The sequence below is a fragment of the Sinocyclocheilus rhinocerous genome, unplaced genomic scaffold (genome assembly GCF_001515625.1).
Source record: "Sinocyclocheilus rhinocerous isolate Xijiao unplaced genomic scaffold, SAMN03320098_v1.1 scaffold157, whole genome shotgun sequence".
Classification (NCBI taxonomy): domain Eukaryota; kingdom Metazoa; phylum Chordata; class Actinopteri; order Cypriniformes; family Cyprinidae; genus Sinocyclocheilus; species Sinocyclocheilus rhinocerous.
Genome location: NW_015665038.1, coordinates 1,270,053 through 1,292,630, shown reverse-complemented (window position 1 = coordinate 1,292,630; position 22,578 = coordinate 1,270,053). Strand labels below are relative to the sequence as shown.

The window sequence follows — 22,578 nt, the reverse complement described above, 5'->3', positions numbered from 1 at the left end:
AAGGAGGGGGCTTTGTAGAAAACGAAGCGTTTGAGAGAGGCGGGGCATAGAGGACCTACAGTAATGTACAGTATTTGAAAAATAATGTGTTTTTTGAACATTAAAGCATGTCAACATATTCTGTTACACCAAATACACAAAATAATGATCTTTAAAAAAGCATCATATGACCCCTTTAACACAAGCTCAACATATTTTCATTTTCATTTTACTGTATGTACAACAGTAATGCCCCACTTGTGATTTTTGCAAAAAGGTAAACTCATCTAAGTCACTTTTACAACCTTGTTGTGTTTATAATCATGCTCTTACAAACTATTCTAACTCAAAATTTCCAACTTGTAGATTTAAAAGAAAGAAAGAAAGAAAGAAAGATTTGTCTGAAGCTAAGTGGTGCTGATGTTGAAGTCATGCAACCTTGGCGCAGTTCGTTTATTATTATTATTTTTTATTGGACAGGTACAGACAGGGCAGGAATTAAATTGTGTAGTAGACTGCTCTATAAAACTCTAGTATCAGTGTAATTTACATAAAACCCTTTAACAAATGTCTTGACATGCCTGAAGGAGCAGGGGCACAGGGGTATATCATACTGATTTCTGCATTACACAAGAGACAAACTGAACCTAATAATAAGCCAGATAAATATGTACACTGTTTGCCACCTACTAACACGCATTATCCTATTTATGCCCGTAATGATCCTACATAAATAAACATGAGCAACATTATGAATGTGAACACTCAACTCATAATGAGTATGTGTAACAAAACTAACCTGTTAACACTTTGTGCATGAGCCAGTCCCTGAGGAACGTCCTGTTGATGATGTCCCATAGCCAGTCAAAGTTAGTGAGGACGTAGTGGACTACATTAGGACTGGGCTTCAAGAGCTGATAGACTTGAGACCAGAACTCAGCTGAAGAAGAAAACAGGTGGAGAGAATGTGTTAATAAATAAAGAGAAAGTACAACTGTGTGGGATTATGAATCACCCTACATTGGTACAACATATGCCCAATACACTGGACTTGTGTATGAGATGTCCTGGAATTCCTTTGAAATCTTGTACCCAAACTGGTAACTAATCTAATTATTCCAGAATACAGAGCTCTTTTATAACACAAGCATCATTGTTTTTTTTTTTTCATCTTTTTTTTAACACAATCATCCTATCACAACAAATAGCTTATAGCAACTTCCCTGGAACTTTCTGCAAAACCTTTTATTGCGCCAGTTCATTTGTGCCAACAAGTTGAGAGAGACAGGAAATAGAAATAGAAAAAAAGAAACGGAAAAAAAAGGAGACAGACTGTGGGACTGCCTGACAATGACGTGGGGGTTTGTAAGAGAGTGAAAATGACTTGGTCCTGAGCCTTTCCCTCTACCAGGAATAGGCTGGCACAGATGTTGGACTGTGTCTAAAGAGGCATATGCTTCCAAAACAATTGTGATACAGAGATCTTTGTACCACCATTATGTACATACAGCTTAGATTGAGTATCAAGCTGATGAAATGTCAGCCTTAATTTTCAAGGCACAGCATTATTATTAGCTAAGTCCATGTTTTCGTCCAACATGTTTTCACATCATACAGTACAAACATACAATCAGACTGAGATAAAAGGCAAAATACATACGTATAGTGCAATTTTCTCCATAGAAGCCTGTTCTGGTGCAGTCACATTCATATCGGTCCAGGCCATATCGAACACAAATCCCTCGGTTTTGACAAGGGTAATAGCAACAAGGATTCACTAGAGAAAACAAGCAGTCAATAACAAATAACAGCAGTCAAATAATACAGTCAAAGTTGTAAAGGGTTTCACTGGTGTTTTGACTTTAAATGGTTACATTAACATCCTCCCCAGCATCCCCTAATGTATTTCACTACAGAATTTCAATCATAGTTTAGATGTGAGATTATATCTCGAAATTATGCAATTGTCATGACAAGCCTCATCGCATCATATGTATCATATGTTTTTGCATGCAACTGCTCTGAGGATTTTCATGATTTTGTTTTACACTCTAAACGATGGATTCGATGGATTCATGTCAATGTTAATAGATGATCATGTAACCATGACTGAAATGTCTTGAACTTCACACTAATTTCTTCATTAACTACCAGCCTTGTACACTGTAAAAAATGATTGTGATTTTAACAGTAAAAGACTGTAAAAATGCTACAGTAAAAACCTGTTAACTGGTTAACAGTAAGTTTCCATACTATATTTGGTGAATAAATGTAATTTAATTTAATGTAATTTTACAGTAAAATACTGTGGTTTTTGGAAGTGAAAAAGAAAACGTCATTGTATAATTTACAGTGACAAACTGTAAATTCACACTCCCAGAATTCCCTGCATGACACTTCATATTTTATGTTTTTTTGTTGAAATAACATGTTTTTTCTTAGTTTTTTTCTTATCAGTTGTGTACAGTATGGTTTAATATTACATGTAATGTTGTTTTAGTGTTTGTGTGAATGACACTGTGTGCACCTTCTAAGTATTGCCCTCCTCAGCTCGTAGAAAAGCTGTTTGTGATGAGCGTTGGTTCATCATGTGACTTTCTCATCACCACCAGTTTTTGGTGGTTATCAGTGCATTACAATGGTTCAAAACAGATATTAGTACTTCAGTATTTTGGTTTATTAACATTACATCAGTTATTGAAATACGGTATTTTATTGTGAATTTAAGTTAAGTCTTTAAAACCTAAAATGTTTCTACCATATTTTTTACGGTGAAGTTCTGGCAACCACAGCTGCTGTTTCTTTGACATTGACAGCTATTTAAAGCAGTAGACGCACAGTTAAAATAAACCAGTGCTAGTGTGGATGCTAATATAGATATTGTTATTGTTATAGCTAGCATTATAGTTATTAATTGTTAGATTTATCATATTCAGTTACCATTATAATTATCGCTTTATTTAGTCATGGTTATATTTCTCACTATAGTTATCGTTTTAGTTATTATTTTAGTTATAATATGTTTCTTCTTAGTTTTTTTCTTATCAGTTGTGTACATTAGAGTTTTATCTTACATCTAATGTCGTTAAATTCATGTTTATTGCATTATTTCAGTATCATGTGTGTCACCATGATGGGGTTTAGTGTTTATGTGAATGACACTGTGCACCTTCTATATATAAGAACTACCCTCCTCAGCTCGTAGAAAAGCCATTTGTGATGAGCTTTGGTGCATCACGTGGCTTTCTCATCACCACCAGTTTTTGGTGGTTATCAGTGCATTACAATGGTTCAAAACAGATATTAGTACTTCAGTATTTTGGTTTATTAACATTACATCAGTTATTGAAATACGGTATTTTATTGTGAATTTAAGTTAAGTCTTTAAAACCTAAAATGTTTCTACCATATTTTTTACGGTGAAGTTCTGGCAACCACAGCTGCTGGTATTTTACCGTAAATGTCACAGATTTTTTTTTTACAGTGTACAGTAGTTTGTTAAAATATGGGTTTGAATATATTTCTCACAATATCAGTCAGTCATTCTCAATAGAAATGAGACAACAGGCTTCCTCTGATAAGGCTTATTTATAAATACAAGCAACATCATATCTTTGCTCAAGGATGTCAGTGGCATGACCCTCTACTTCACTTGACAACAGTATGACAGACACAGCCCAAAAATAGAAGAATGTTGAATGAAATGTGGTTAGTGTGCACAAATTGTGCAGCAGATAATCAGAATCCCCCTCTCTCTCCAGTACTTTCCATCATTGCATTATACAACAAACTCCTCTAGACCTCTCGCTTATACACATGCAACTGTGAGCAGAGAAACACAACCATTACAGGACAAAATTTTAGGACAACCACTAGCATATTTATTTCTTAATCCATTTACCAAGCACAAAATCCCTACAGTTTATTCATCCAATAAACTAAACTATGTAAACAGAGAGGCAGACACAAAGATAACATACACAACTTCCTAACCAAGATCAGACTTGTTCATTGCTGCTTACACATACCTCCACGAGGAGAAAAGGAAAAGGGGATTCATGCCGGAGAGCTCTGAGATTAAGCTTTTGTGTGCTTTAACACTAATAATAATAACAATACACTTTAATAAAACAGTACACAGAATAAGTTTGCTGCTTATACTCATTTTCTTTTTGTTGAGAAAATGCATTGTCGAGCCTTTAGACGCACATGCTTTAATGCTTAATTGAATGCTTATGCAGAAATACACTCAGTTCGTTTTAGATAAAACAATTTTTTTGACAATTAACTTGAGAGAAAATGCTGAGGAATTAAAATCACTTCTAAACCTCACGAAAGCATAAAAATTAATGGACTTAATTCAGTTCAGAAATTCAGAAAACCTGAAAATAACACCAAAGTTCAGTTTATATGACTAACTTATATGATTAAATACTGACATATACACTGATATCTTAAAAAATTTAATGTAAGCATTATTGTTTTTATTTATGTATTGTTTATAAATAATGGATATATACTTACCAATGTTTGATGAAGTTGGGCTTTCTTCCCCGTCACACAAGGAGAGACTCAGCAGCAGGATAAAAGTCCACTTCAGTAAAAAGCTAAACACTACAAAGCGAAATATCTGATAGGGCTTGTCACGACAGTTGATATAGGTTATATAACACTTACAGAAGTACTGAAAATATTCATTGCTCACCTTTCATTGTAGTTTGGAACACAGAGAGAATTAAATACAGAGTACAATTCGAAAGCACAAAGAATTCAAAAGTGGTGTGTTAAAAAAGGAAAAAAACTGCAAATAAATAATTCCATGCCGTTTATCTTCACATGCAAGACATAGAAGCTTGCCAAAGTCTGGTCGTGCAAGAGACAGAGACTCGCGGAGGCTTTTTGCAAATTGATGAGGAAAAAAAAAACGCTCGAAAGGAAATTCAGCTTTTTTTTATAGTGGAACACTAGACCAAACTCACGCTCGCACCAGACCAAACTCACGATTAAAACCACAATGCAGAATAGAAAAGGATCTAACAGCAGTTCAGTTTAGAGAGCCAGTTGAGACGAAAAAAAAATCTTCCTTGGGCGCCACCGTGCGTCTGTAACTGCTGTGCAAAACTAGACGCATTTGTACAAGTAACGCGGCGTTCGGCATTTTATTGTGTTTTACTTAATATACACATACAATCACATCTTAATGTGGCACCAATAAATTCTCTACCCAAAACAAGGTTTTTATCAACGGAAAAAGGATTCATGAAGAAGAATCAGCAACAGGACAATGCTTTTAATCATGATAACATGAAGATGAACTCCTTTTATTTCAGTGTTCTGTCTAAACAAAACTGCACGACTGGTTCCAAAATGATGGAAATTGTGTTGCATTAATACAGCAGCCTATCTTTTGATGTTAATAAATAGTGTTAAATACAGACCAATAAGAATACTTTGGTAATGTTCTAAGAAAATCATTATTAGGTCAAAATACTGTAGCCTTGAAATAACTTAAAATAGGAACATACACTTACATTGCTATATGTTATCAGCAAATGTATCGATATATTAGAATCATTATGGTGATGATAGTTTTAATAGCTTATTGTGAATACAGCCAATACGATGAAAATATAGCAACACCAATTTCACAAGTTTTGTAAATGACACAAGTAAACCATGCATTTCTGTAAAGTCACGCACATTAAACTGGAAAAAGCTAACATTCAAATCATTATGCATCCTGTTCCAGCAGGCAGGTGATTTTAATTTAGCTTGGTTAAGAATCATTGCTCACAGTTCTGGCTGAAGGCCCTAGGAGGCTGAACTTCAGGGAAATGGGATGGACAGCAACTGCCCCTTTTTCTAAAAGGAAGAACATGGCATGCATGTAAAACTGAATGATGAGTTAGGAGATGAGAGTATGCCTGATTAAAAAATAGTTATATAGACTCTAGCATAAAAATTGGAGAAAAATAGGTGTGAACTTGTTCGCACTTATCAGTTTTGGAACCAGCTAACACACTGTAAACTACTGAAAGAAATTTCCCCACTAAGTGGCTGCTATCTGCTTGAAAAAAAGTTAAAAGGGACCCTCAAATAAAAAGCCTCCCTAACTTTTACAATCAGACTTTTTACGATCTCTGGCTTCTCCACGACCCCAACTCTCACACCCTTCTGCCCCTCCAGGGTAAGTTTCTCATAAATTACCCTATTGTAAACATGTCCTGCACCTCCCTACCTCAAAATCACAAAACACAGCAAAAAAAAAACATCTTCACAACCATCAGTTCAAGAGATTTGAGTCTTTCAGCACTTTCTCCAGCCTTGATCAAACCATCTAATACTCCTGCACGTCAAAATCTAACAATTTATTGCCTCATCGTGGATGTAATTGTTGAAAATACTGCAGTTCTTCTAAAACCCCCATCATATCTGTAGATGATGTTGTCAACATGAACATTCTTTTATTTATACAGCACCACAACACCACAAGGACTAACAGGATACAGTTGAATTCTAAATTTAATTTTAATAATTTTTAAACATATTCAGTCCCATGTGTTTAGGAATAACCGACTCTGGTCTGATCAACACGAAACTATATGTAAACACCTCTCGGACACACTACTATTGCTTCAATAGTTATACAAATTAATCCTTTTGTCATTTAGAAAGCACCTTTAGTAACTTGCAGTTACAAAATGACTTCAGAATCAGTGTCTCTCCAGTATTAATGATTTTGTAGTAAGACATCTGGTTACACTTGTTACACTTCTTTCCAGAAAAAAAGATAAGATTAAATGTTCTTAAAAATGTTTTGATGTAATGACTTGTGCTTAAATGATAGTGAAGGAAAACAAGTGCTTCCCAGGATGCATGCACTTCATGAATGTCTTTATATATTCTTTTACACATTTCCAATATAAATTCCTGCATTTTCTTCAACGCTAGTGTAAAAATCATGCCATGTCATTATCACTCACACAAACAATAAAAAATGATAGATAGATAGACAGACAGACAGACAGATAGACAGATAGACAGATAGATAGATAGATAGATTTCAAATTCCTCATGTCCATTCAATTCAAGTTTATTTGGGATGTTAATCCCGTGGCAAAAACAGAGAAGCCCGTATTTTCTAATATTATTACCAAGGGGCAACATGTATATCGAAAATAGCAGAGGACCTAGGACCATGTCCATCTTCTTTCAGGATTACCTGCATAATAATACTATCAATGGCACAAAGCATGACTGTAGACTGTTTTCCAAGAAAAGGCAGCTCTACTACTTCTGGTAACAGATTGCACATTTCTTTCTTCCTGATATAACATGTGTTTGCATGTTTTTAAGTAACACTGTCTTTTAAGTATGGTGGCTTGGCATAATGCTCACAGGTTAGTCATTTAAACTATACGCTATAAGCAGAAACTTAAAAAAGAAGAAGAATAAATGGCCTTTGCACTATTTTGCACAAACACAGTGGCACAAAATCTGCCTGCATTGAATTTCCTGTCTGTTTTTTTTTTTGATGATGGCCTTATTGCCTTTGACTGACAGCTAAAATGTACACTACTGGCTGTCTCCAGTCTGAACATTTCAAGTCATCCTAATTATATGGACTTTCTCTGTACTCTTATTATATCGCACATGATAACAGTTCTGAAAGGCTTAGAAGTTAAGAGTGTAGTCGATAATTCTGTCATAATTGGACCTGGTTTTATATAAGTGTAGCATAGCCTCCATATTCAGCATCAATGTTAACTGGTGGCGTTTGGTGACACGGTTTTTACATCCCAGTCGCTTCAAATGTCTTCGTGCACAGAAATGGTAAGTAGCTGAAATTAATTAGGCAAGGTTTTCATTTATTTTAAGCCATTTGATCACCAAACCAGATAAAATATAATTTATTACGAAATAAATTTGATTTATTCTAAATATTTTTTTTTTTTCAGTCATCGTCGAACCATCACTGTCGGAGTTTGAGGGAGAAAAGGTCTGTTTTGGCATCAAGGTGTTCATCGCTAACTTTACTCATTTGCGCGCGCTGCGCGACGGAAATTGTGGACCGACAAATACTAAAGGTGTTTATTATGGAGCTCGCAATGACGGAGAAAGAAACATCAAGAACAGTGATAATAATTTTATTTAACACGTTTATATTGCTATAATAACAACTAATGAATATGACGATTAAAAATATGTTTTGAACGAGCTAAGACGATATTTAACGTTATTTCTTCTCGCAGGTGAATGGATTTACGTGGCATCTGAAATGTTTGCAGTGCTCGGTGTGCGGAGAGTCCTTGAGTCAACATTACAGCTGCTTCATCAGAAATAAAGAGATTTTCTGTAGAACGGATTATAACAGGTAAAATCATAGGCTATATTTACATTTATAGTGTGCTGACAGCATGCTGCCAATGCGGCTTAATACATTATAGATGCAGTAAATGTACATAATTAAATACTTTATAGAAAGCAGAAAACTTTCAGTTAAAATAAAATTTTAATTTATAAAAGGAAAAAGGTTTAATTTTAAATTATTGCTGCTTTTTTCATTATTTTTCGAATGAAAGTGCAGCTAGAGTTACAACCTGCAACCTTCGAATTACAAAATGGTGAAACGTTTCTTACCAGCAACAAAATAATGTTTTTTTTCAGTACTTTTGGCATAAAATGTACTCGATGTGGCCTTCAAGTCAGTGCAAATGACTGGGTTCGGAAGGCAGGAAAAGATATATATCATCTTGCCTGCTTTGCTTGCTTCGTCTGCAAAAGGCAGCTTTCTACAGGAGAAGAGTTCGGCTTGATGGAGAATCAAGTTCTCTGTCGCCTTCACTACGACATAATGCTGCCAAACCTACAGTACATGTCAGACAAAGGTAATTTCGAATCTCTCTTGGATATGTGTACATTAACAATCTGCTTTCGATTATTTTATATATAATACCAACTGAAAATGACATTAAATCAGTATCTTACATGTTAACTAGAAACAACAATCTCTAATAGGCTACACTGAGGGACATTTAAAAATGAAAGGCTATTTGTATCATAACAGGAAATATAATACATTTGGATGGAGCCTTACCCATAAAATACCTCCCAAAGCCATCAAAAAGACCTCGTACATCATTCACCTTGGAGCAGCTACAGGTACACTTTTTCTCCACCTGTGATAAAGCGGACTGTACATATCAGAATGGGCTTGCATGTGTATTTGATTTATACAGATTATGCAGACCCACTTTATTCAAGACAAGAACCCTGATGCACAGACACTGCAGAGGCTGGCAGACATGACTGGACTAAGCAGAAGAGTCATACAGGTACAGAACATTTATAAGCTGAAGCTTATACAGTTACTCATTGGATTTTAGAATTTAAAACCATGTAACCATTAGTACTGAATTCTTGTAGGTTTGGTTCCAAAACTGTAGAGCCAGACAGAAGAGGAACCCACTTCATGACAGCATTCCTCCACTGGACAGATATCAGACCTCTGCAATGCCCTTTCTGTCAGATAACCAGTGCTTCTTGCCCTCAGGTAGACCTGAGACTCACTGAGACTGTCCACTATTTCAGCATCACTTTCAGAAAAAAAAAAAGGTACATAACTGTCACTGGATGGTACCCATTTAAAAAAAACACTAACTTACACTTAAGGTGCTGATGTGTACTTTTAATGTACTAATATGTACCATTTTGGGGTAAGCTACATTTTAGCTTTTGTATCTTAGGTTACAGTGCCAGCTTTGTAGTTGTATACCACCATTCAAAAGTTTGGGGTCAGTAAAATGTATATATATCATCCCCCTTTAAAATAATCACATTTTGTTGCTTTGCAGCCTGAAATGAAGACAGACAGTTTTTGTTTTATCCAGCTGTATTTACTCTGTGCAACTTATAACATCTAAGTTATAAACAAGTGAGATGGATAAAATGAACTGTGAAAGACTGTTACTTGGGTTTAAGCTTTTCCAATTGTCATGTTGGAGTGTGTTCTTTTCATCTTGAATAATCACTCGCCACAAAAAAAGAATGCCAAGCTTGACTTTCTTTTAAGTCTGATTGCTTAAAATTGTGACAGTTTTCTGACAGCCTAATGATATGTTTTATTGCACTCTAGCAATAATTGTCAGTTATCTGTCAGTTCACCAATATAATCCAGTCATCAAGGTCCTTTGTTCATCCATGTTCATTGGTATGAAATAATTATAATGGAAGGTGAAGGTCTCCAATTTTGTCTGTGTGTGTTTAATGGCAACCACAATTTATCAAATGTCCAATCAAATAATGACCATTAAACTATTCATCCAGTGAGCAATTCAACAAGCGGTAACAGGCATTGAATACTGCATGATGAATTGATTCACTGCATTGTCCATTAATGTCACCATTTCTTGAAATAATCTCAAATTGTTGTATTGATTTGGACACACTTAAGCTTTACAATAATTCACAATGTCCACACGCGATCTAAAATGGCTTGTCCTTCCTGGTCATTTTGGGTCTTTTCTTTCCTGCACTGCACATAGTGTATACTACAGACCATGTGTTAAACTCTCAAAGATGTGTAGCATACAATACCATTCAAACATTTGTGGTCAGTAAGATGTTGTAATATTGAAAGTCTCTTATGCTCACTAGGGCTGCATTTATTTGATTAAAATACAGTAAAAACAGTAATATTGTGAAATATGATTTCAATTTTTAAATAACTGCTTCCTATTTTAATACATTTTAAAATGTAATTTATTTCAGTGATGGCAAAGCTGAATTTTCAGCCTCATTACTCCAGTCTTCAGTGTCCTTCTGAAATCATTTTAATTTGCCGATTTGCTGCTCAAGAATCATTTCTTACTATTATCAAAATAGTTGTGCTGCTTAGTATTTTTATGGAAATGGTGATACATTTTTTTTCCTCTCAAGATTCTTTGATGAACAGAAAATTCAAAAGAACAGCATTTATTTGAAATAGTGGTGTCAAATCAATTAATCGAGATTAATCGCACAAACAAATAAAAGTTTGTGTTTACATAATATATGTGTGTGTACTGTGTATGTATATACAGTGCTGTGGAAAGGTTTTTGCCCCCTTCCTGTTTTTTTTTAATTTTTTGCATATTTGTCACACTTAAAAGATTCAGATCATCAAACCAATTTTAATATTATGCAAAGATAATGCAAGTAGATACAAAATGCAGTTTTTAAATGATAATTTCATTTATTAAGGGAAAAAAGCTGTCCAAACCTACCTGGCCCTACGTGAAAAATGATTTGCCCCTCCTCTTAAATCATGAAAGAACTGTGATTAACCACATCAGCTTTCTAAAATAATGTGGTTAATCACAGTTCTTTCATGATTTAAGAGGAGGGGCAAATAATTTTTCACGTAGGGAGGTAGGTTTGGACAGCTTTTTTCCCTTAATAAATGAAATCATAATTTCAAAACTGCAGTTTGTATTTACTCAGGTTATCTTTGTTTAATATTAAAAATTGTTTGATGATCTGAATCTTTTAAGTGTGACAAATATGCAAACAATTAAAAAAACAGGAAGGGGGCAAAAACTTTTTCACACCACTGTATATATATATATATATATACACACACATGCATGTATATATTTAAGAAATATATGAAATATATATTTAAATTTATAATATAATATAATTCACATATAAATATGAATATAACATGTAAATATTTCTTAAATATATGCATGTATGTGTGTGTATTTATATATATATACACATATAAATATACACAGTACACATGCATATATTATGTAAACACAAACTTTTATTATGGATGAGATTAATCGATTTGACCACTAATTTGAAATAATATTTTGTAACATTACAATCATTTTAATGTCATTTTTGAATAAAACTATTAATGTCTTGAAAATAAATTATTGTTCACAAACTTTTGAATGGAAGTGCACATAAATACATGCATTTTTCAATGTAGATCTAGTTTGGCAGCAACAGTCATCATATATTTACCCTTATTGTTCACCAGGGTTAAATCAATTTTAGTTTCAGCTTTGATACAATGACAATTTCAGTTGTGCCCACATGATGGTGCTGACTCTATTTATAATAGTGAGTGTTATTTATGATGAAGGGGTTGCCTTTACTGATATACTTCTATTTAGTCTATTTAGATGGAGGTGCCATGGTGGTACTTTGATTTCTACCATGGTACATGAATGTTGCAATCAATTAGGGTATCGTGGTTTACATCAAAGTAGCATGGCATCACCATCTTACTGTTATTATACTGTACTTGAATATATATGGTACCCCATGGTACAATGTCCAAAAAACATGGTAAAGGTACTTTTTGTTAGTGATACTGTATAAACTTCAAGCATCATGAAAGTTTTAATAAAGTGAAAAACTTAACTAAAATTAAGTATAATCTTAATTCAAGAATTAATTGAGAATTCATTCAGATTTTCAGTCATAGTGTGTGCTAACTGATTAGGTCAACCAAATATTTCTCATAGGTTTTGCTTTTCTGCTCTTTCTAGGTCTCTTCATTGTTTGAGCCTCTTCCTGGCTAGTGAGGCTTTGGAGGACCATCTCTGTGTGAAGCACAGTTCTCTTGTTACAGGTCATTGTACGCTCTCTGAATAGTGTCAGTGTACAAAAATGGACTTTTCCCCTTCTCTAAAGCAAATCAGGTTACACCAGATTCAGAAAAAAAAAATTGGGGTTATGGTTATTACAGTACACCCTGTCCCATAGTGGATATGAATTCACTTCTTTTATAAACTAATTGTCAGCAGTGTTATTTATCTTAAAGTGATTGTTCTCCCAAAAGTGACAATTCTGTCATCATTTACTCACCATCATGTCATTCCAAACCTTTCTTATGTGGAATATAAAAGAAGATATTTTGAGGTCAAAACCACAATGGACGCTATTGAATTTTGTTGTATTAACTTTAAAAATAGTCTTACTATGCCTTTTAGCAGGTTTCATAAAATAAAAGTCAAGCATCCCATAATTTGTTACTGACAGTTTTCAAAGACAAATGTGCAATATAATCTGTGGATGGTGCTTTGGGAAAATGTTTATTGTGTTTTATCGGTTTCAGTCAGGAAATATCCTTTCACCTGTGGAGGGATGTGATTGGATGTTGACTTCCATAGTCAACAGCTCTTCAGGAGGAGTCCAAGCTTAAATACTCTGACTCACCTGAACAAGTAGAAATAAAAGCCACCAGTTCTTCCCTGCTCAGGTGCTGCACTACATTTGGACACAATCCATGTAAGTATTACATTTCTTATTCACAAAGTCTTCTTGGTTTGCAACCAAATTACCTCTTTTTTTTTTGTGTGCCAAGACAGTGATTTTGTCATTAAAATGCAACATTTTTGTATTTAGTAAAAATCCATAACAGCCATCACATTTTCAGGGTAATATTTCCAAATGTAATTCTTCACTGCAGTATAATATTAAATAGCATTAAATAGCTCCTTAAATATTAAATATCTGTCTAAGCATATGCAAATGAAGAGTGTAAAGGAGAGCTATTGGTATTCTGTGTTTTCATAGTACTTTTCATATGGCATAAGTGAACAACAAGCTGCATTCAGACTAACAACCAATGAATACTTTTTCACCAGCAGTGCGCATTCTCTCTGGTTCTGCGAGCACCATGACCTCCAGCTTCTCTATGCACAGCCACTCTCTGGGACGGCAGCCGTCTTTCTCCAGCATGTCTATGCGTGACAGTGGGGTTCGGGGACGCTCTAAAATCCCAGTGTCCCTCTCCTCAGCCAGTACTCTGTCCCTGTCTCGTTCCACCTCTCTGGGAAATGGCTTAAACATCCTAAGCAACCTCTCACTGAATGGTCTAGGAGTTGGTGCCAGTGAGAAGGAGACCATGCAAGGTCTAAATGACCGACTTGCCACCTATCTGGAAAAGGTACGTTCTCTGGAGAAGTCCAACGGTGACCTGGAGCTGAAGATTAAACAGCTGATGTTGGAGCGAGCTCCCAGGGGTCACGACATCGAGGGACTGATGGCTCAGGCACATGCGATTGGACAAGAGGTTTGATCTAGTGGAACTAAGAGTTCTGTTTTTTGCTTTGGTTTTAGTTGTTTCATAGACAAGAAAGCAGAGGGAATGTTCAGTGATGTCATTACATGAGATCCTTTATTAGTTAACATCACACTTCTGCTCTCTAGGTGAGGAAAAAGACGTTGGAGAATGCTCGTATAATGCTGGAGATTGACAATGCCAAGCTTGCAGCAGATGACTTTAGGGTCAAGTGAGTTTTGCTCTTTTTGTTCCTTCCTGTAATCCCTGAGAAAGAGCCATTGTGAAATGTATGTACTAATTTCTAGGTTGAAAGGTTTATTATATTATTTGTTCATAAACAGATGGGAGGCAGAAGCTACTCTTTGTCAGTCGGTTGAGAGAGACTGTCATGCACTGAGACGAGCAAAATCTGATCACGATCAGATCATCGCAACTCTTCGAGGAGACCTGGACAGTCTGAAAGAGGAGCTCTATTTCCTCAAGAAGAATCATGATGAGGTTAAACACATAACTGACACAAAAACATGAATATTATTAATATAAAAAATTGTTGTTAATATTTTTTATCAAATAACATTCATTATTCAGCTTGATCTCATTCATATTCATAGGTATTCTTAAATTTTGCACATACATTTTTGCATATTTATATGCTGAATGTAATGTACAATATGGAAATATTAAGCGCAACTAAAAAGTATTTACATATGCACAGATTTGGGAATCTTGTATATAATTTATATACAGATATGTTATATACAGGTCCTATATATAAATAATTATAAAAAAAAATAATAAGCAAATAAATAACTTTAGTCAGTATATACTATTACATAGATATTTTTTTAGCAAGATCATGGCTTATTTCTCTCAGTAGTCATTCAGACAAATATCAAGCCTTTGAGTGCTGCACATATAGGAACACCCTTTTCAAACTGTTGTCTTTAGGTATATATAGAGATATATAGAGCAATCAGTGTGTAAAACACACATTAACACACTCACACCCATGTACACAAACAAATAGAGTAGGTGAAGAAGTGTTTGGGCAGACAGGTGTGGCTCCACTCAAATGTAGCATTTAACCCTAAACAAATTAATCACTTTACAGTGAGCATCTGCAGAATGTTAAGAGCACAAATAGGCAATTGTACAATAAATAAATACATAAATTTAAAAAAAAAATTAGGACACTTAAAAATGTATGGAGATCATTGCATTATATAAAAAAACATCAATTCTGTTTTTGTTATCAGTTCTGAAAAAAGTGGCATTTATTTATTTTTTTAAAAAGGCACCGCAGGTGAATAGTTGAAAAAAACAATTTAACTTGTATAATATCACCATATTTCCCCAGTTTATTGATTACATTAAGAATGGCACACTTTTTCTGGATTACAAGGTTTCTGAAAGGTTACGTTTAAATATGAAAATGAGGCATTATCTAATTAAATTGGATATGTTTTTATCACTTAATGTGTTTTTGTTTTTAGGAATAAAAAGTATAAAATCAAGCAAATGAGGTATGAACAAATGCCAATCTAAAAAATCTTTACAATATAGATGAAAAAACTGTAGTTTCGTGTAGATTTCTGGTTCAGTGCAGGAGGAAAAAAAAGTCATTTTGAGAAAATGAAATCTACAGATGCAAATAGATAAAGTGCAATAAAATAAACACTTAAAAGTGTATTTTGGATTTTTCTTTCCACTAGCCTAAAAATTATGAAAAGCCAAAATTTAAAAAAACTGATGAGTGAATAAAAAAACAGTGTTTGTGCCTGAAGTGTCTTGCCTTAAAAAAAGATAACACAAATACAAATTTTAAATAAAACGCTTCGCAAAAATATGGTTGTTCAATTTTAAATAATAGATACACTGCCGATATACTAAATATGAAAGGTTAGTATTTCTGACTATCATTTCTGAGTATCATTCAGCTAGTAGTCTCATTTGATATTTTGCGATCTAATGCAATTCACACATTTTAAGTGCTTAAGTGTGCAAATACTCTCTGGTGAGATTGTAAATGATTGTCTCCATGAAGGAGAAGAACACAATGAAGTCCCGTCTAGCCAACGAGCAAGTGAACGTGGAGGTGGATGCAGCCCAGGGCCCAGACCTGGGAGCCATCATGGCAGAGCTAAGGGTGCAGTACGAGAGCATTGCACGCAAGAATAAAGAGGACACTGAGATGTGGTACCTGAAGAAGGTCAGAGTACAATCCAACACAGACTCCACTGCCAACACACCTGAATCAGCTATTTATAGACTGATGATTTCACTGCAAACACAGGTGTGTTTGAACTAATATGTGTTCTGTGTGGTGTGTGTATATGTGACAGCTGGAGACTTTGCAGTCGGAGGTGAAGGAGAGTAACGAGGCTTTGCGATGTGCTCAGAGCGAACTCAGTGAAAGACGACGCTTTCTGCAGGCGTTAGAGGTGGAACTGGACAATCTGCGCAAACAGGTGACATGAATGAACGTTTATCCTAAAATCGCTGCAGTTTGTCTATGAAATGTCCACTAGTTGGTAAAAGTGTGACTTTTACTCCTACTGAGACCAATCAAGAAGTTGAAGTAACCAGTTAATAATAGATGCCAGTGTATGCTTCAGAATACTGGAAGACTGTGGACAGTTGCATCCCATAAGTTCCAGGAAAGTCTCACAATTTTTTTGTCTTCTGAACTTTTCCAATTGTTTGGATTGCAATGAACATGCTGCAAAATAGAAATTTATAATGAAAAATATTTTCACTGTAGTGGAAATCAGAACAGAGTCAAATCAACAAATACGTTTAAAAAACAGGATAAATTTAGATCTTTCACGAGCATCTGTCAAAACCTCAACTCAGCTTATATGTTGAAATTCTACTGTATTTCTGGTGCATGTTCATGAAGTATGACAGGGATTTCAAACTTTATGATGCCAAGGAGCCCCAAATATGATGATCACCTTCCTAAAATAAGAAAGCTTTGTTTGTATATTATTGTTCATATTTATAATTGACAAAAATATAAACTATAATTGATGATATTTATGTTTAATAAATTAAATAATTGACTTGACTTATCAGGTCATTGACTTGACTTGACTTAATAATTGGCATTGTCATCATACTAAATCAAATTGTTAAAATATTATCTGGAAAATTATTATTATTTTTTTTTTTAGGTTGACAGTGCATCTGTATCTGAGATGAACACTTTACACAAGTCTTTATGCATCAGTAATATCAATAAATAAATAAGTAAAAGATATTAAATATAAAATTTCACATATTTAAATATCTTCAAAGACTTTTTATAGATCCTCAAGTGCTGCACCCCAGTTTGAAAGTGATACATCTCATATGTTCTTCAGTTGCAACCAGACGTTCGTCACCTGGAAAGAGGGAAAAACTTAAAGACAACTGTCTTGTCTTTAAAATGTTCTAAAATATTTTTGAGAGGTTTATATACAAGATAATAAAGGCAAATTACTTACCTACTTTTCTTTTCTACTAAAGAGAAAGTTCCTTTTCCAAATGTCCTCTAGAGTGGACAAGATTGAATTGCTTGAAGTCAAGAGCGAATGGAAAAAATACCTCTTCCCAACCTTCTTGATCATTTGCTTATGTTAAATTACTCATTTGTAAATCTGTTTGGATAAACATTCTTCAAACAGTCAAATCCTCTATCCTGTGGTTAAAGGTCAATTAATTTGTCAGTGAGCTGTTTGAGGCATCGTATTCTTGCAGTGTTTTTCTTTTTACCTTTTTTGGACTTAATAATTTAGCCTATGGTTTGTCAACAAATATCCAGAGAACGTGTCAAGGTTAGCTCTTCAGCACAGGAAACCACAGTCCCCTCCATCTGCTGTTCGTCCTCATGCAAACAACGACCATATATGTTTACTCCTGTATAAAAAAAATCACTTTGTAATACATGTGACGACAGTCTAAAAACACATTGCATCCTCATGGCCTGGACAGGTGATAAAGACTTTTCAGCAGGTTGTTCAGCTAGTAGTTCACACATGGTTATAGATCCGATATAAGGAAGTTCATTCTTCCTTCTCTAATAATGGGTTTAAACTAATCATACTACAGTCTTAAAAACTGTATTTTGGGCTCTCATTGAAATTGTTAATGATATGGTTCACCTCAGGTTAGTGTTCTGGAGGGGAACCTCGGAGAGACAAATCAGAAGTACACGCTTGAGATCGAGCGTCTTCAGGGCTCCCTGACACAGCTGGAGGACGAACTCTCACAGCTGCGCCTGGATATGCAGAGAATCAAAACTGATTACGAGCAGTTACTGCGTATCAAACAGAATCTGGAGCTGGAGATCGCCACCTACCGGAGGCTGCTGGATGGAGAGGAAGTGTAAGAACTGAGAGAGCTGAAACAATGCTTTTTTATATGTTTTCTGTTGATATATTACAGTTCCTTAAGTATACACAGATAATGCAGAAGGAAACGTCTCTGATGACATTTGTTTCCTTTTTTTCAGGATAAAAGAGACACCCACTCTTAAAAGTAAGTCTGTTCTGAATGGATAGTTCTAAGACTATAAAACTAAAGATGTATTCAGTTGCTTAAATACATTAAAATCCTGTATAATGGTGATCCTAATAGAGGAGACTGGGGTTTATTTGCATAAAATGCTTGGTTTCTCTAGCAGGGAATTTGTATTTTGCTTTCAAACATCTAGTTCAAAATCATCTTAAACTGGAATTGGTCCATTATTAAAACTAAAATTACAATATAATCATATTTTTGTCACAACTTTTAAATAAGCGAACACAATAAAACACTGACATACATTCAGGAAAGTGTCACCATGCAATATATACTAAACGCCCAATTGAGGCAAGTTCCCTATCGAACGGTCTCTACTGTTGCGTTTAACACGTTTATGGGGAAACTCCTATTTACTCTCTCTGATACTGAAGCCTGATTTGTTCACGTTCGTGTAACTGCACAAACAAATGGAGCTTCAACCCGTCAAAAGGGGAGGAGCCGACTGCTATATAAGTCGACTTAGAGTGCCATTCTTCAGAATTTTTCTCGTTCAGCGACAAAGATCATCTCCTCGCTGGACTCTGAAGAATGAAGCCAAAGCAAGAAGTTCAGCCTGCTGCTCGCAGTGGAAGAGCCCCTGGTAGTGGAAGAGCCCCTGGTAGTGGAAGATCGCCGAACAAGCCTTCCCCTGCGGCCATCGGCGGATTAAAAATAGCAAATTTTTGGAGCAAATTTCACTGCAACATTGTTGCAAATGTCGCACCGTGAGTGTGGCTCATGCAGGGAACCTCTGCATTACACAGACGGCCATGGTGAGTGCATCGCTTGCCTGGGCAGTGCACACACTGAGGCTGCGGTCACTGGGACTGAATGCTCTCAATGTGAGAGCATGAGTCTAGCCCTGCTTCGCTCGTGGATCGCCTTCTTTCACAAAGGTGGTCCTCCCCGGCCTGCTCTCCCATTTCCTCCCTCCCAGGAGCCTCAGAGGAAGAAACAGCAGAGCAGTGGGGTTCAATCGGGCTTGCAGAAGTCATCACAGGCCATGCGTTTCTTCCTGCTGAAGCGATTTCGTTTGGCGGCTGCTTCAAGTCACCAGAAGGCTCCATCTACTCAGTAGCCTGCTAAAGCTGCGCCCTCAACGACCCAGCCTCAATCAAAACCTGAGCCTGGGCTTGCACAGCGCTTCCAGGCAGTGAAACGCTACCCGTTTCCCAAGCGCCAAGGACCCCGCCCATGAGTGACGCTGGATTAAGAGCCTCAAAAGCCGTCCTGATCAGTATGCAGAGAGGAAGAGGAGAGGGTCAGGTCCCGCCGAGGCTGGAATTTCCTCAAAGAACGCTCGTGTCTGCTCTCCATTCCCCTGCCTAGTGGGCGATGGAAGCTCTGTTCAAATTGGACCTGCCCTTCAGTGCGCGCCCAACAAAATTACTGCGGTAATTTGGATGCCTCCAACTCGGGTTGGGGAGCACTGTACGAGGGCAGACCGCCGTTCGGATCCTGGTCAAACCTGGAGCAACACTTGCACATTAACTGCCTCGAGATGATGGCAGTTTTTCTAGCCCTGAAAACCTTCCTACCAGCCTTAAAGGGGAACTACATCCTGGTCCGCTCAGACAACATGACGGTGGTAGCCTTTATAAATCACCAAGGTGGTCTCAGGTCACGCTCTCTTCACAGGATGGCGCGACGCCTCCTTTTATGGGCACAGTGCAATCTCCTATCACTGAGAGCAGTTCATGTGCTGGGAGATTGAACCAAGGAGCGGACATGCTGTCCAGGGGCAATGTAGCTCCAGGAGAATGGAGACTACATCCCCAAATGGTTCAAATAATCTGGTCTGTCTTCGGGGAGGCAGAGGTAGACCTCTTCGCTTCAAAAGACAATTTTCACTGCCCAATTTACTTCTTGAGGCAGCAAGATGCCCTGGCCCTTGAATGGCCCATCGCTCACTTGTAAGCCTTCCCCCTGGTTGCCCTGCTTCCTCAGGTCATCAGACGGGTCAGGGAAGTCAGATGCTCGGTCCTCCTGGTGGCCCCATTCTGAATGAATCAGAAGTGGTTCCCCGAGTTGATTCAGTTGCTATCGGCAGCACCTTGGCTGATACCATTGAGGACAGACCTCCTCTCACAAGCGAAAGGCATAATTTGACATCCCTGGCACGAGCTGTGGAGCCTTCATGTTTGGCCACTCGATGGGAACCTTTGCAGCTCCCTGCGAGTGTAAGTAATACCATTTTGGAGGCTAGAGCCCCGTCTACGAGACGCCTCTATGCCCTTAAATGGTCAGTCTTTTCTAACTGGTGTACAGTCCCGTCCTCTTGTGACGTGTCATCCGTGTTAACCTTTCTGCAAAAGCTGCTGGATAAGGGGCACACCCCTTCCATGCTCAAAGTATATGTGGCAGCCATCATGGCAAATCATGCTCTCGTGGCTGGCCAGTCAGTTGGCAAAAATTACCTTGTCGTTAAGTTTCTGAGGGTAGCTCGGAGACTGAATAGTAATACGCCTCGTTCTCATACTGTACCGAACTGGTACTTATCTATAGTCCTCAGGGCCCTACAGGGCACTCCCTTTGAGCTGCTCCAGTCAGCCGACTTGCAGCACCTATCGCTTAAGACCGCCCTCCTTTTGGCGCTAGCGTCGGTCAAGCAAGTAGGGCCCACTCCACCAGAGGGATGGCCTCCTCCTGGGCATGGTCCAGCAGGACTTCTATTTATGATATCTGTGTGGCCACCGGATGGTGATCGCCGTCAACCTTTACTAGGTTTTACAACTTAGATGTCCCTGCCCTCCAGGCATGGATTTTGTCTGCTAAATTCACCTAATCCTCTCTGTGAGTGGGAAAGGTTCTGCTATGTAGTCCCCAGCCGGGTGGCTTGGGTCTCATAATTAGCTCATGGTTTTTAGAAACCCTCATTACGGGTGCGCCGGCTTGCTTATAGCATGGCGCTATTGGATGCATTCCCCATAAGCGTGTTAAATGCAACGGGAGAGACTGTTCAATAGGGAACACTCCGGTTACTAACGTTACCTCGTTTCCCTGAGATAAGGGAACGAGCGTTGCGTAAGCTGTCGAGCTATAAGACTGCACGCGAGTCAATTGTCGACTGTCGAAAGATTCTGATGAATGGCACTCTGAGACCACTTATATAGCAGTCGGTTCCCTCCCTTTTGGCAGGTTGAAGCGCCATTTGTTCGAGCAGTTACACGAACATGAACAAATCAGGCTTCAGTATCAGAGTAAACAGGAGTTTCCCCATTAGCATGTTAAACTCAATGCTCATTCCCTTATCTCAGGGAACAGAGGTTACATTAGTAACCAGAGCATTTTTCCATGTGTTATATGTTTTAATACAATAGTTTAATTTTTATTAATAAATTTTGTTGACCAAAACAATGGTTTAATATATTGTACATTACATATAGTTGTGTAAATTTTTTTTTTTTTTTATTATTTTATTTATTATATATATTTATTTTACTACTCTCCCCTATAACAGTATCATTAAGTTTACTTATATTGTAGTTGTCAACAGCTGTTTGATAGTATAACTCGGCACAATAAATTAGTTATAGTGAAGTGATCTCCTAAAAAGAGCATTTGAGTTACCTGCAGTAGCATAATACTACATTTAAAGCACTGAACTTGCATAAATTCTCTATATGAACTCAATTGCTCATAGTTTTAGCATTGTCTTCCTGCCTTTTGTAGAAGAGCCTGAAGTGAGAACCAGGAAGATTGTGAAGGTGGTCACCCAGACAATGGTAAATGGAAAGGTGGTGGATGAATCCAGTGAAGTTGAACAGATTGAAGAACGAAAAAAGTGAGTCTGGCTCACAAGTGACACCTAGATTCTTGTGCTTTACCAGTGGGTACACTTATCACAAGATATCACAAGACTATTCTCAGCGATATGTTCATCACTTCATCAAAAAAAAAAAAAAACTGAATAAACATTTCAGATATTACAAATTAGTGTCAATGTGTCTTGATTTTTTTCTACCACCTCTTTTTCATCATGGTAGAGATTG

At 36.8% G+C, this 22,578-nt stretch overlaps 3 protein-coding genes across 4 annotated transcripts in view; 2 read left to right on the top strand and 1 right to left on the bottom strand.

Annotated features, from left to right (window-relative positions):
- The window catches only part of ptgs1 (prostaglandin-endoperoxide synthase 1), a 33,808-nt gene extending 28,845 nt beyond the window's left edge, over positions 1-4,963 (bottom strand). The window contains exons 1-4 of the mRNA XM_016542039.1: positions 4,685-4,963; positions 4,504-4,593; positions 1,640-1,756; positions 779-919 (exon numbers count right to left, since the gene is read on the bottom strand). Of these exons, the coding sequence (XP_016397525.1) occupies positions 779-919; positions 1,640-1,756; positions 4,504-4,593; positions 4,685-4,691 (355 nt within the window). The 5' untranslated portion in view covers positions 4,692-4,963. The remainder of the gene's footprint in view (positions 1-778; positions 920-1,639; positions 1,757-4,503; positions 4,594-4,684) is intronic.
- Positions 4,964-7,791: 2,828 nt separating this feature from the next.
- lhx6b (LIM homeobox 6b) lies at positions 7,792-9,552 on the top strand. Its single transcript, XM_016541981.1, has 7 exons — positions 7,792-7,812; positions 7,938-8,066; positions 8,232-8,353; positions 8,647-8,867; positions 9,047-9,141; positions 9,219-9,314; positions 9,406-9,552. The coding sequence occupies exons 1-7, from the start codon at positions 7,792-7,794 to the stop codon at positions 9,550-9,552; spliced, it is 831 nt and encodes a 276-aa protein (XP_016397467.1).
- A 3,655-nt stretch (positions 9,553-13,207) lies between these two features.
- LOC107731028 (keratin, type I cytoskeletal 18-like) lies at positions 13,208-22,387 on the top strand. Of its 2 annotated transcripts, none has more exons than XM_016541995.1 (9): positions 13,208-13,266; positions 13,626-14,053; positions 14,191-14,273; positions 14,386-14,542; positions 16,089-16,253; positions 16,387-16,512; positions 18,192-18,409; positions 18,537-18,562; positions 22,259-22,387. In XM_016541995.1, the coding sequence occupies exons 2-9, from the start codon at positions 13,658-13,660 to the stop codon at positions 22,372-22,374; spliced, it is 1,287 nt and encodes a 428-aa protein (XP_016397481.1). In that variant the 5' UTR covers positions 13,208-13,266; positions 13,626-13,657; the 3' UTR covers positions 22,375-22,387. The 2 variants fall into 2 exon arrangements, with proteins under 2 accessions (XP_016397481.1, XP_016397482.1); XM_016541996.1 differs by having other exon boundaries at positions 13,228-13,266; positions 13,629-14,053.
- Positions 22,388-22,578: the final 191 nt, after the last annotated feature.

Coding starts and splice junctions, on each gene's coding strand:
- LOC107731028 (XM_016541995.1), top strand. CDS start 13,658: ATGACCTCCAGCTTCTCTATGCACAGCCACTCTCTGGGACGGCAGCCG. Junction 14,543..16,088: donor TCAAGAAGAATCATGATGAG/GTTAAACACATA, acceptor GTCTCCATGAAG/GAGAAGAACACAATGAAGTC. Junction 16,513..18,191: donor TGGACAATCTGCGCAAACAG/GTGACATGAATG, acceptor GGTTCACCTCAG/GTTAGTGTTCTGGAGGGGAA.
- lhx6b (XM_016541981.1), top strand. CDS start 7,792: ATGTCTTCGTGCACAGAAATG. Junction 8,868..9,046: donor ACAGTACATGTCAGACAAAG/GTAATTTCGAAT, acceptor GTATCATAACAG/GAAATATAATACATTTGGAT. Junction 9,315..9,405: donor TAAGCAGAAGAGTCATACAG/GTACAGAACATT, acceptor GAATTCTTGTAG/GTTTGGTTCCAAAACTGTAG.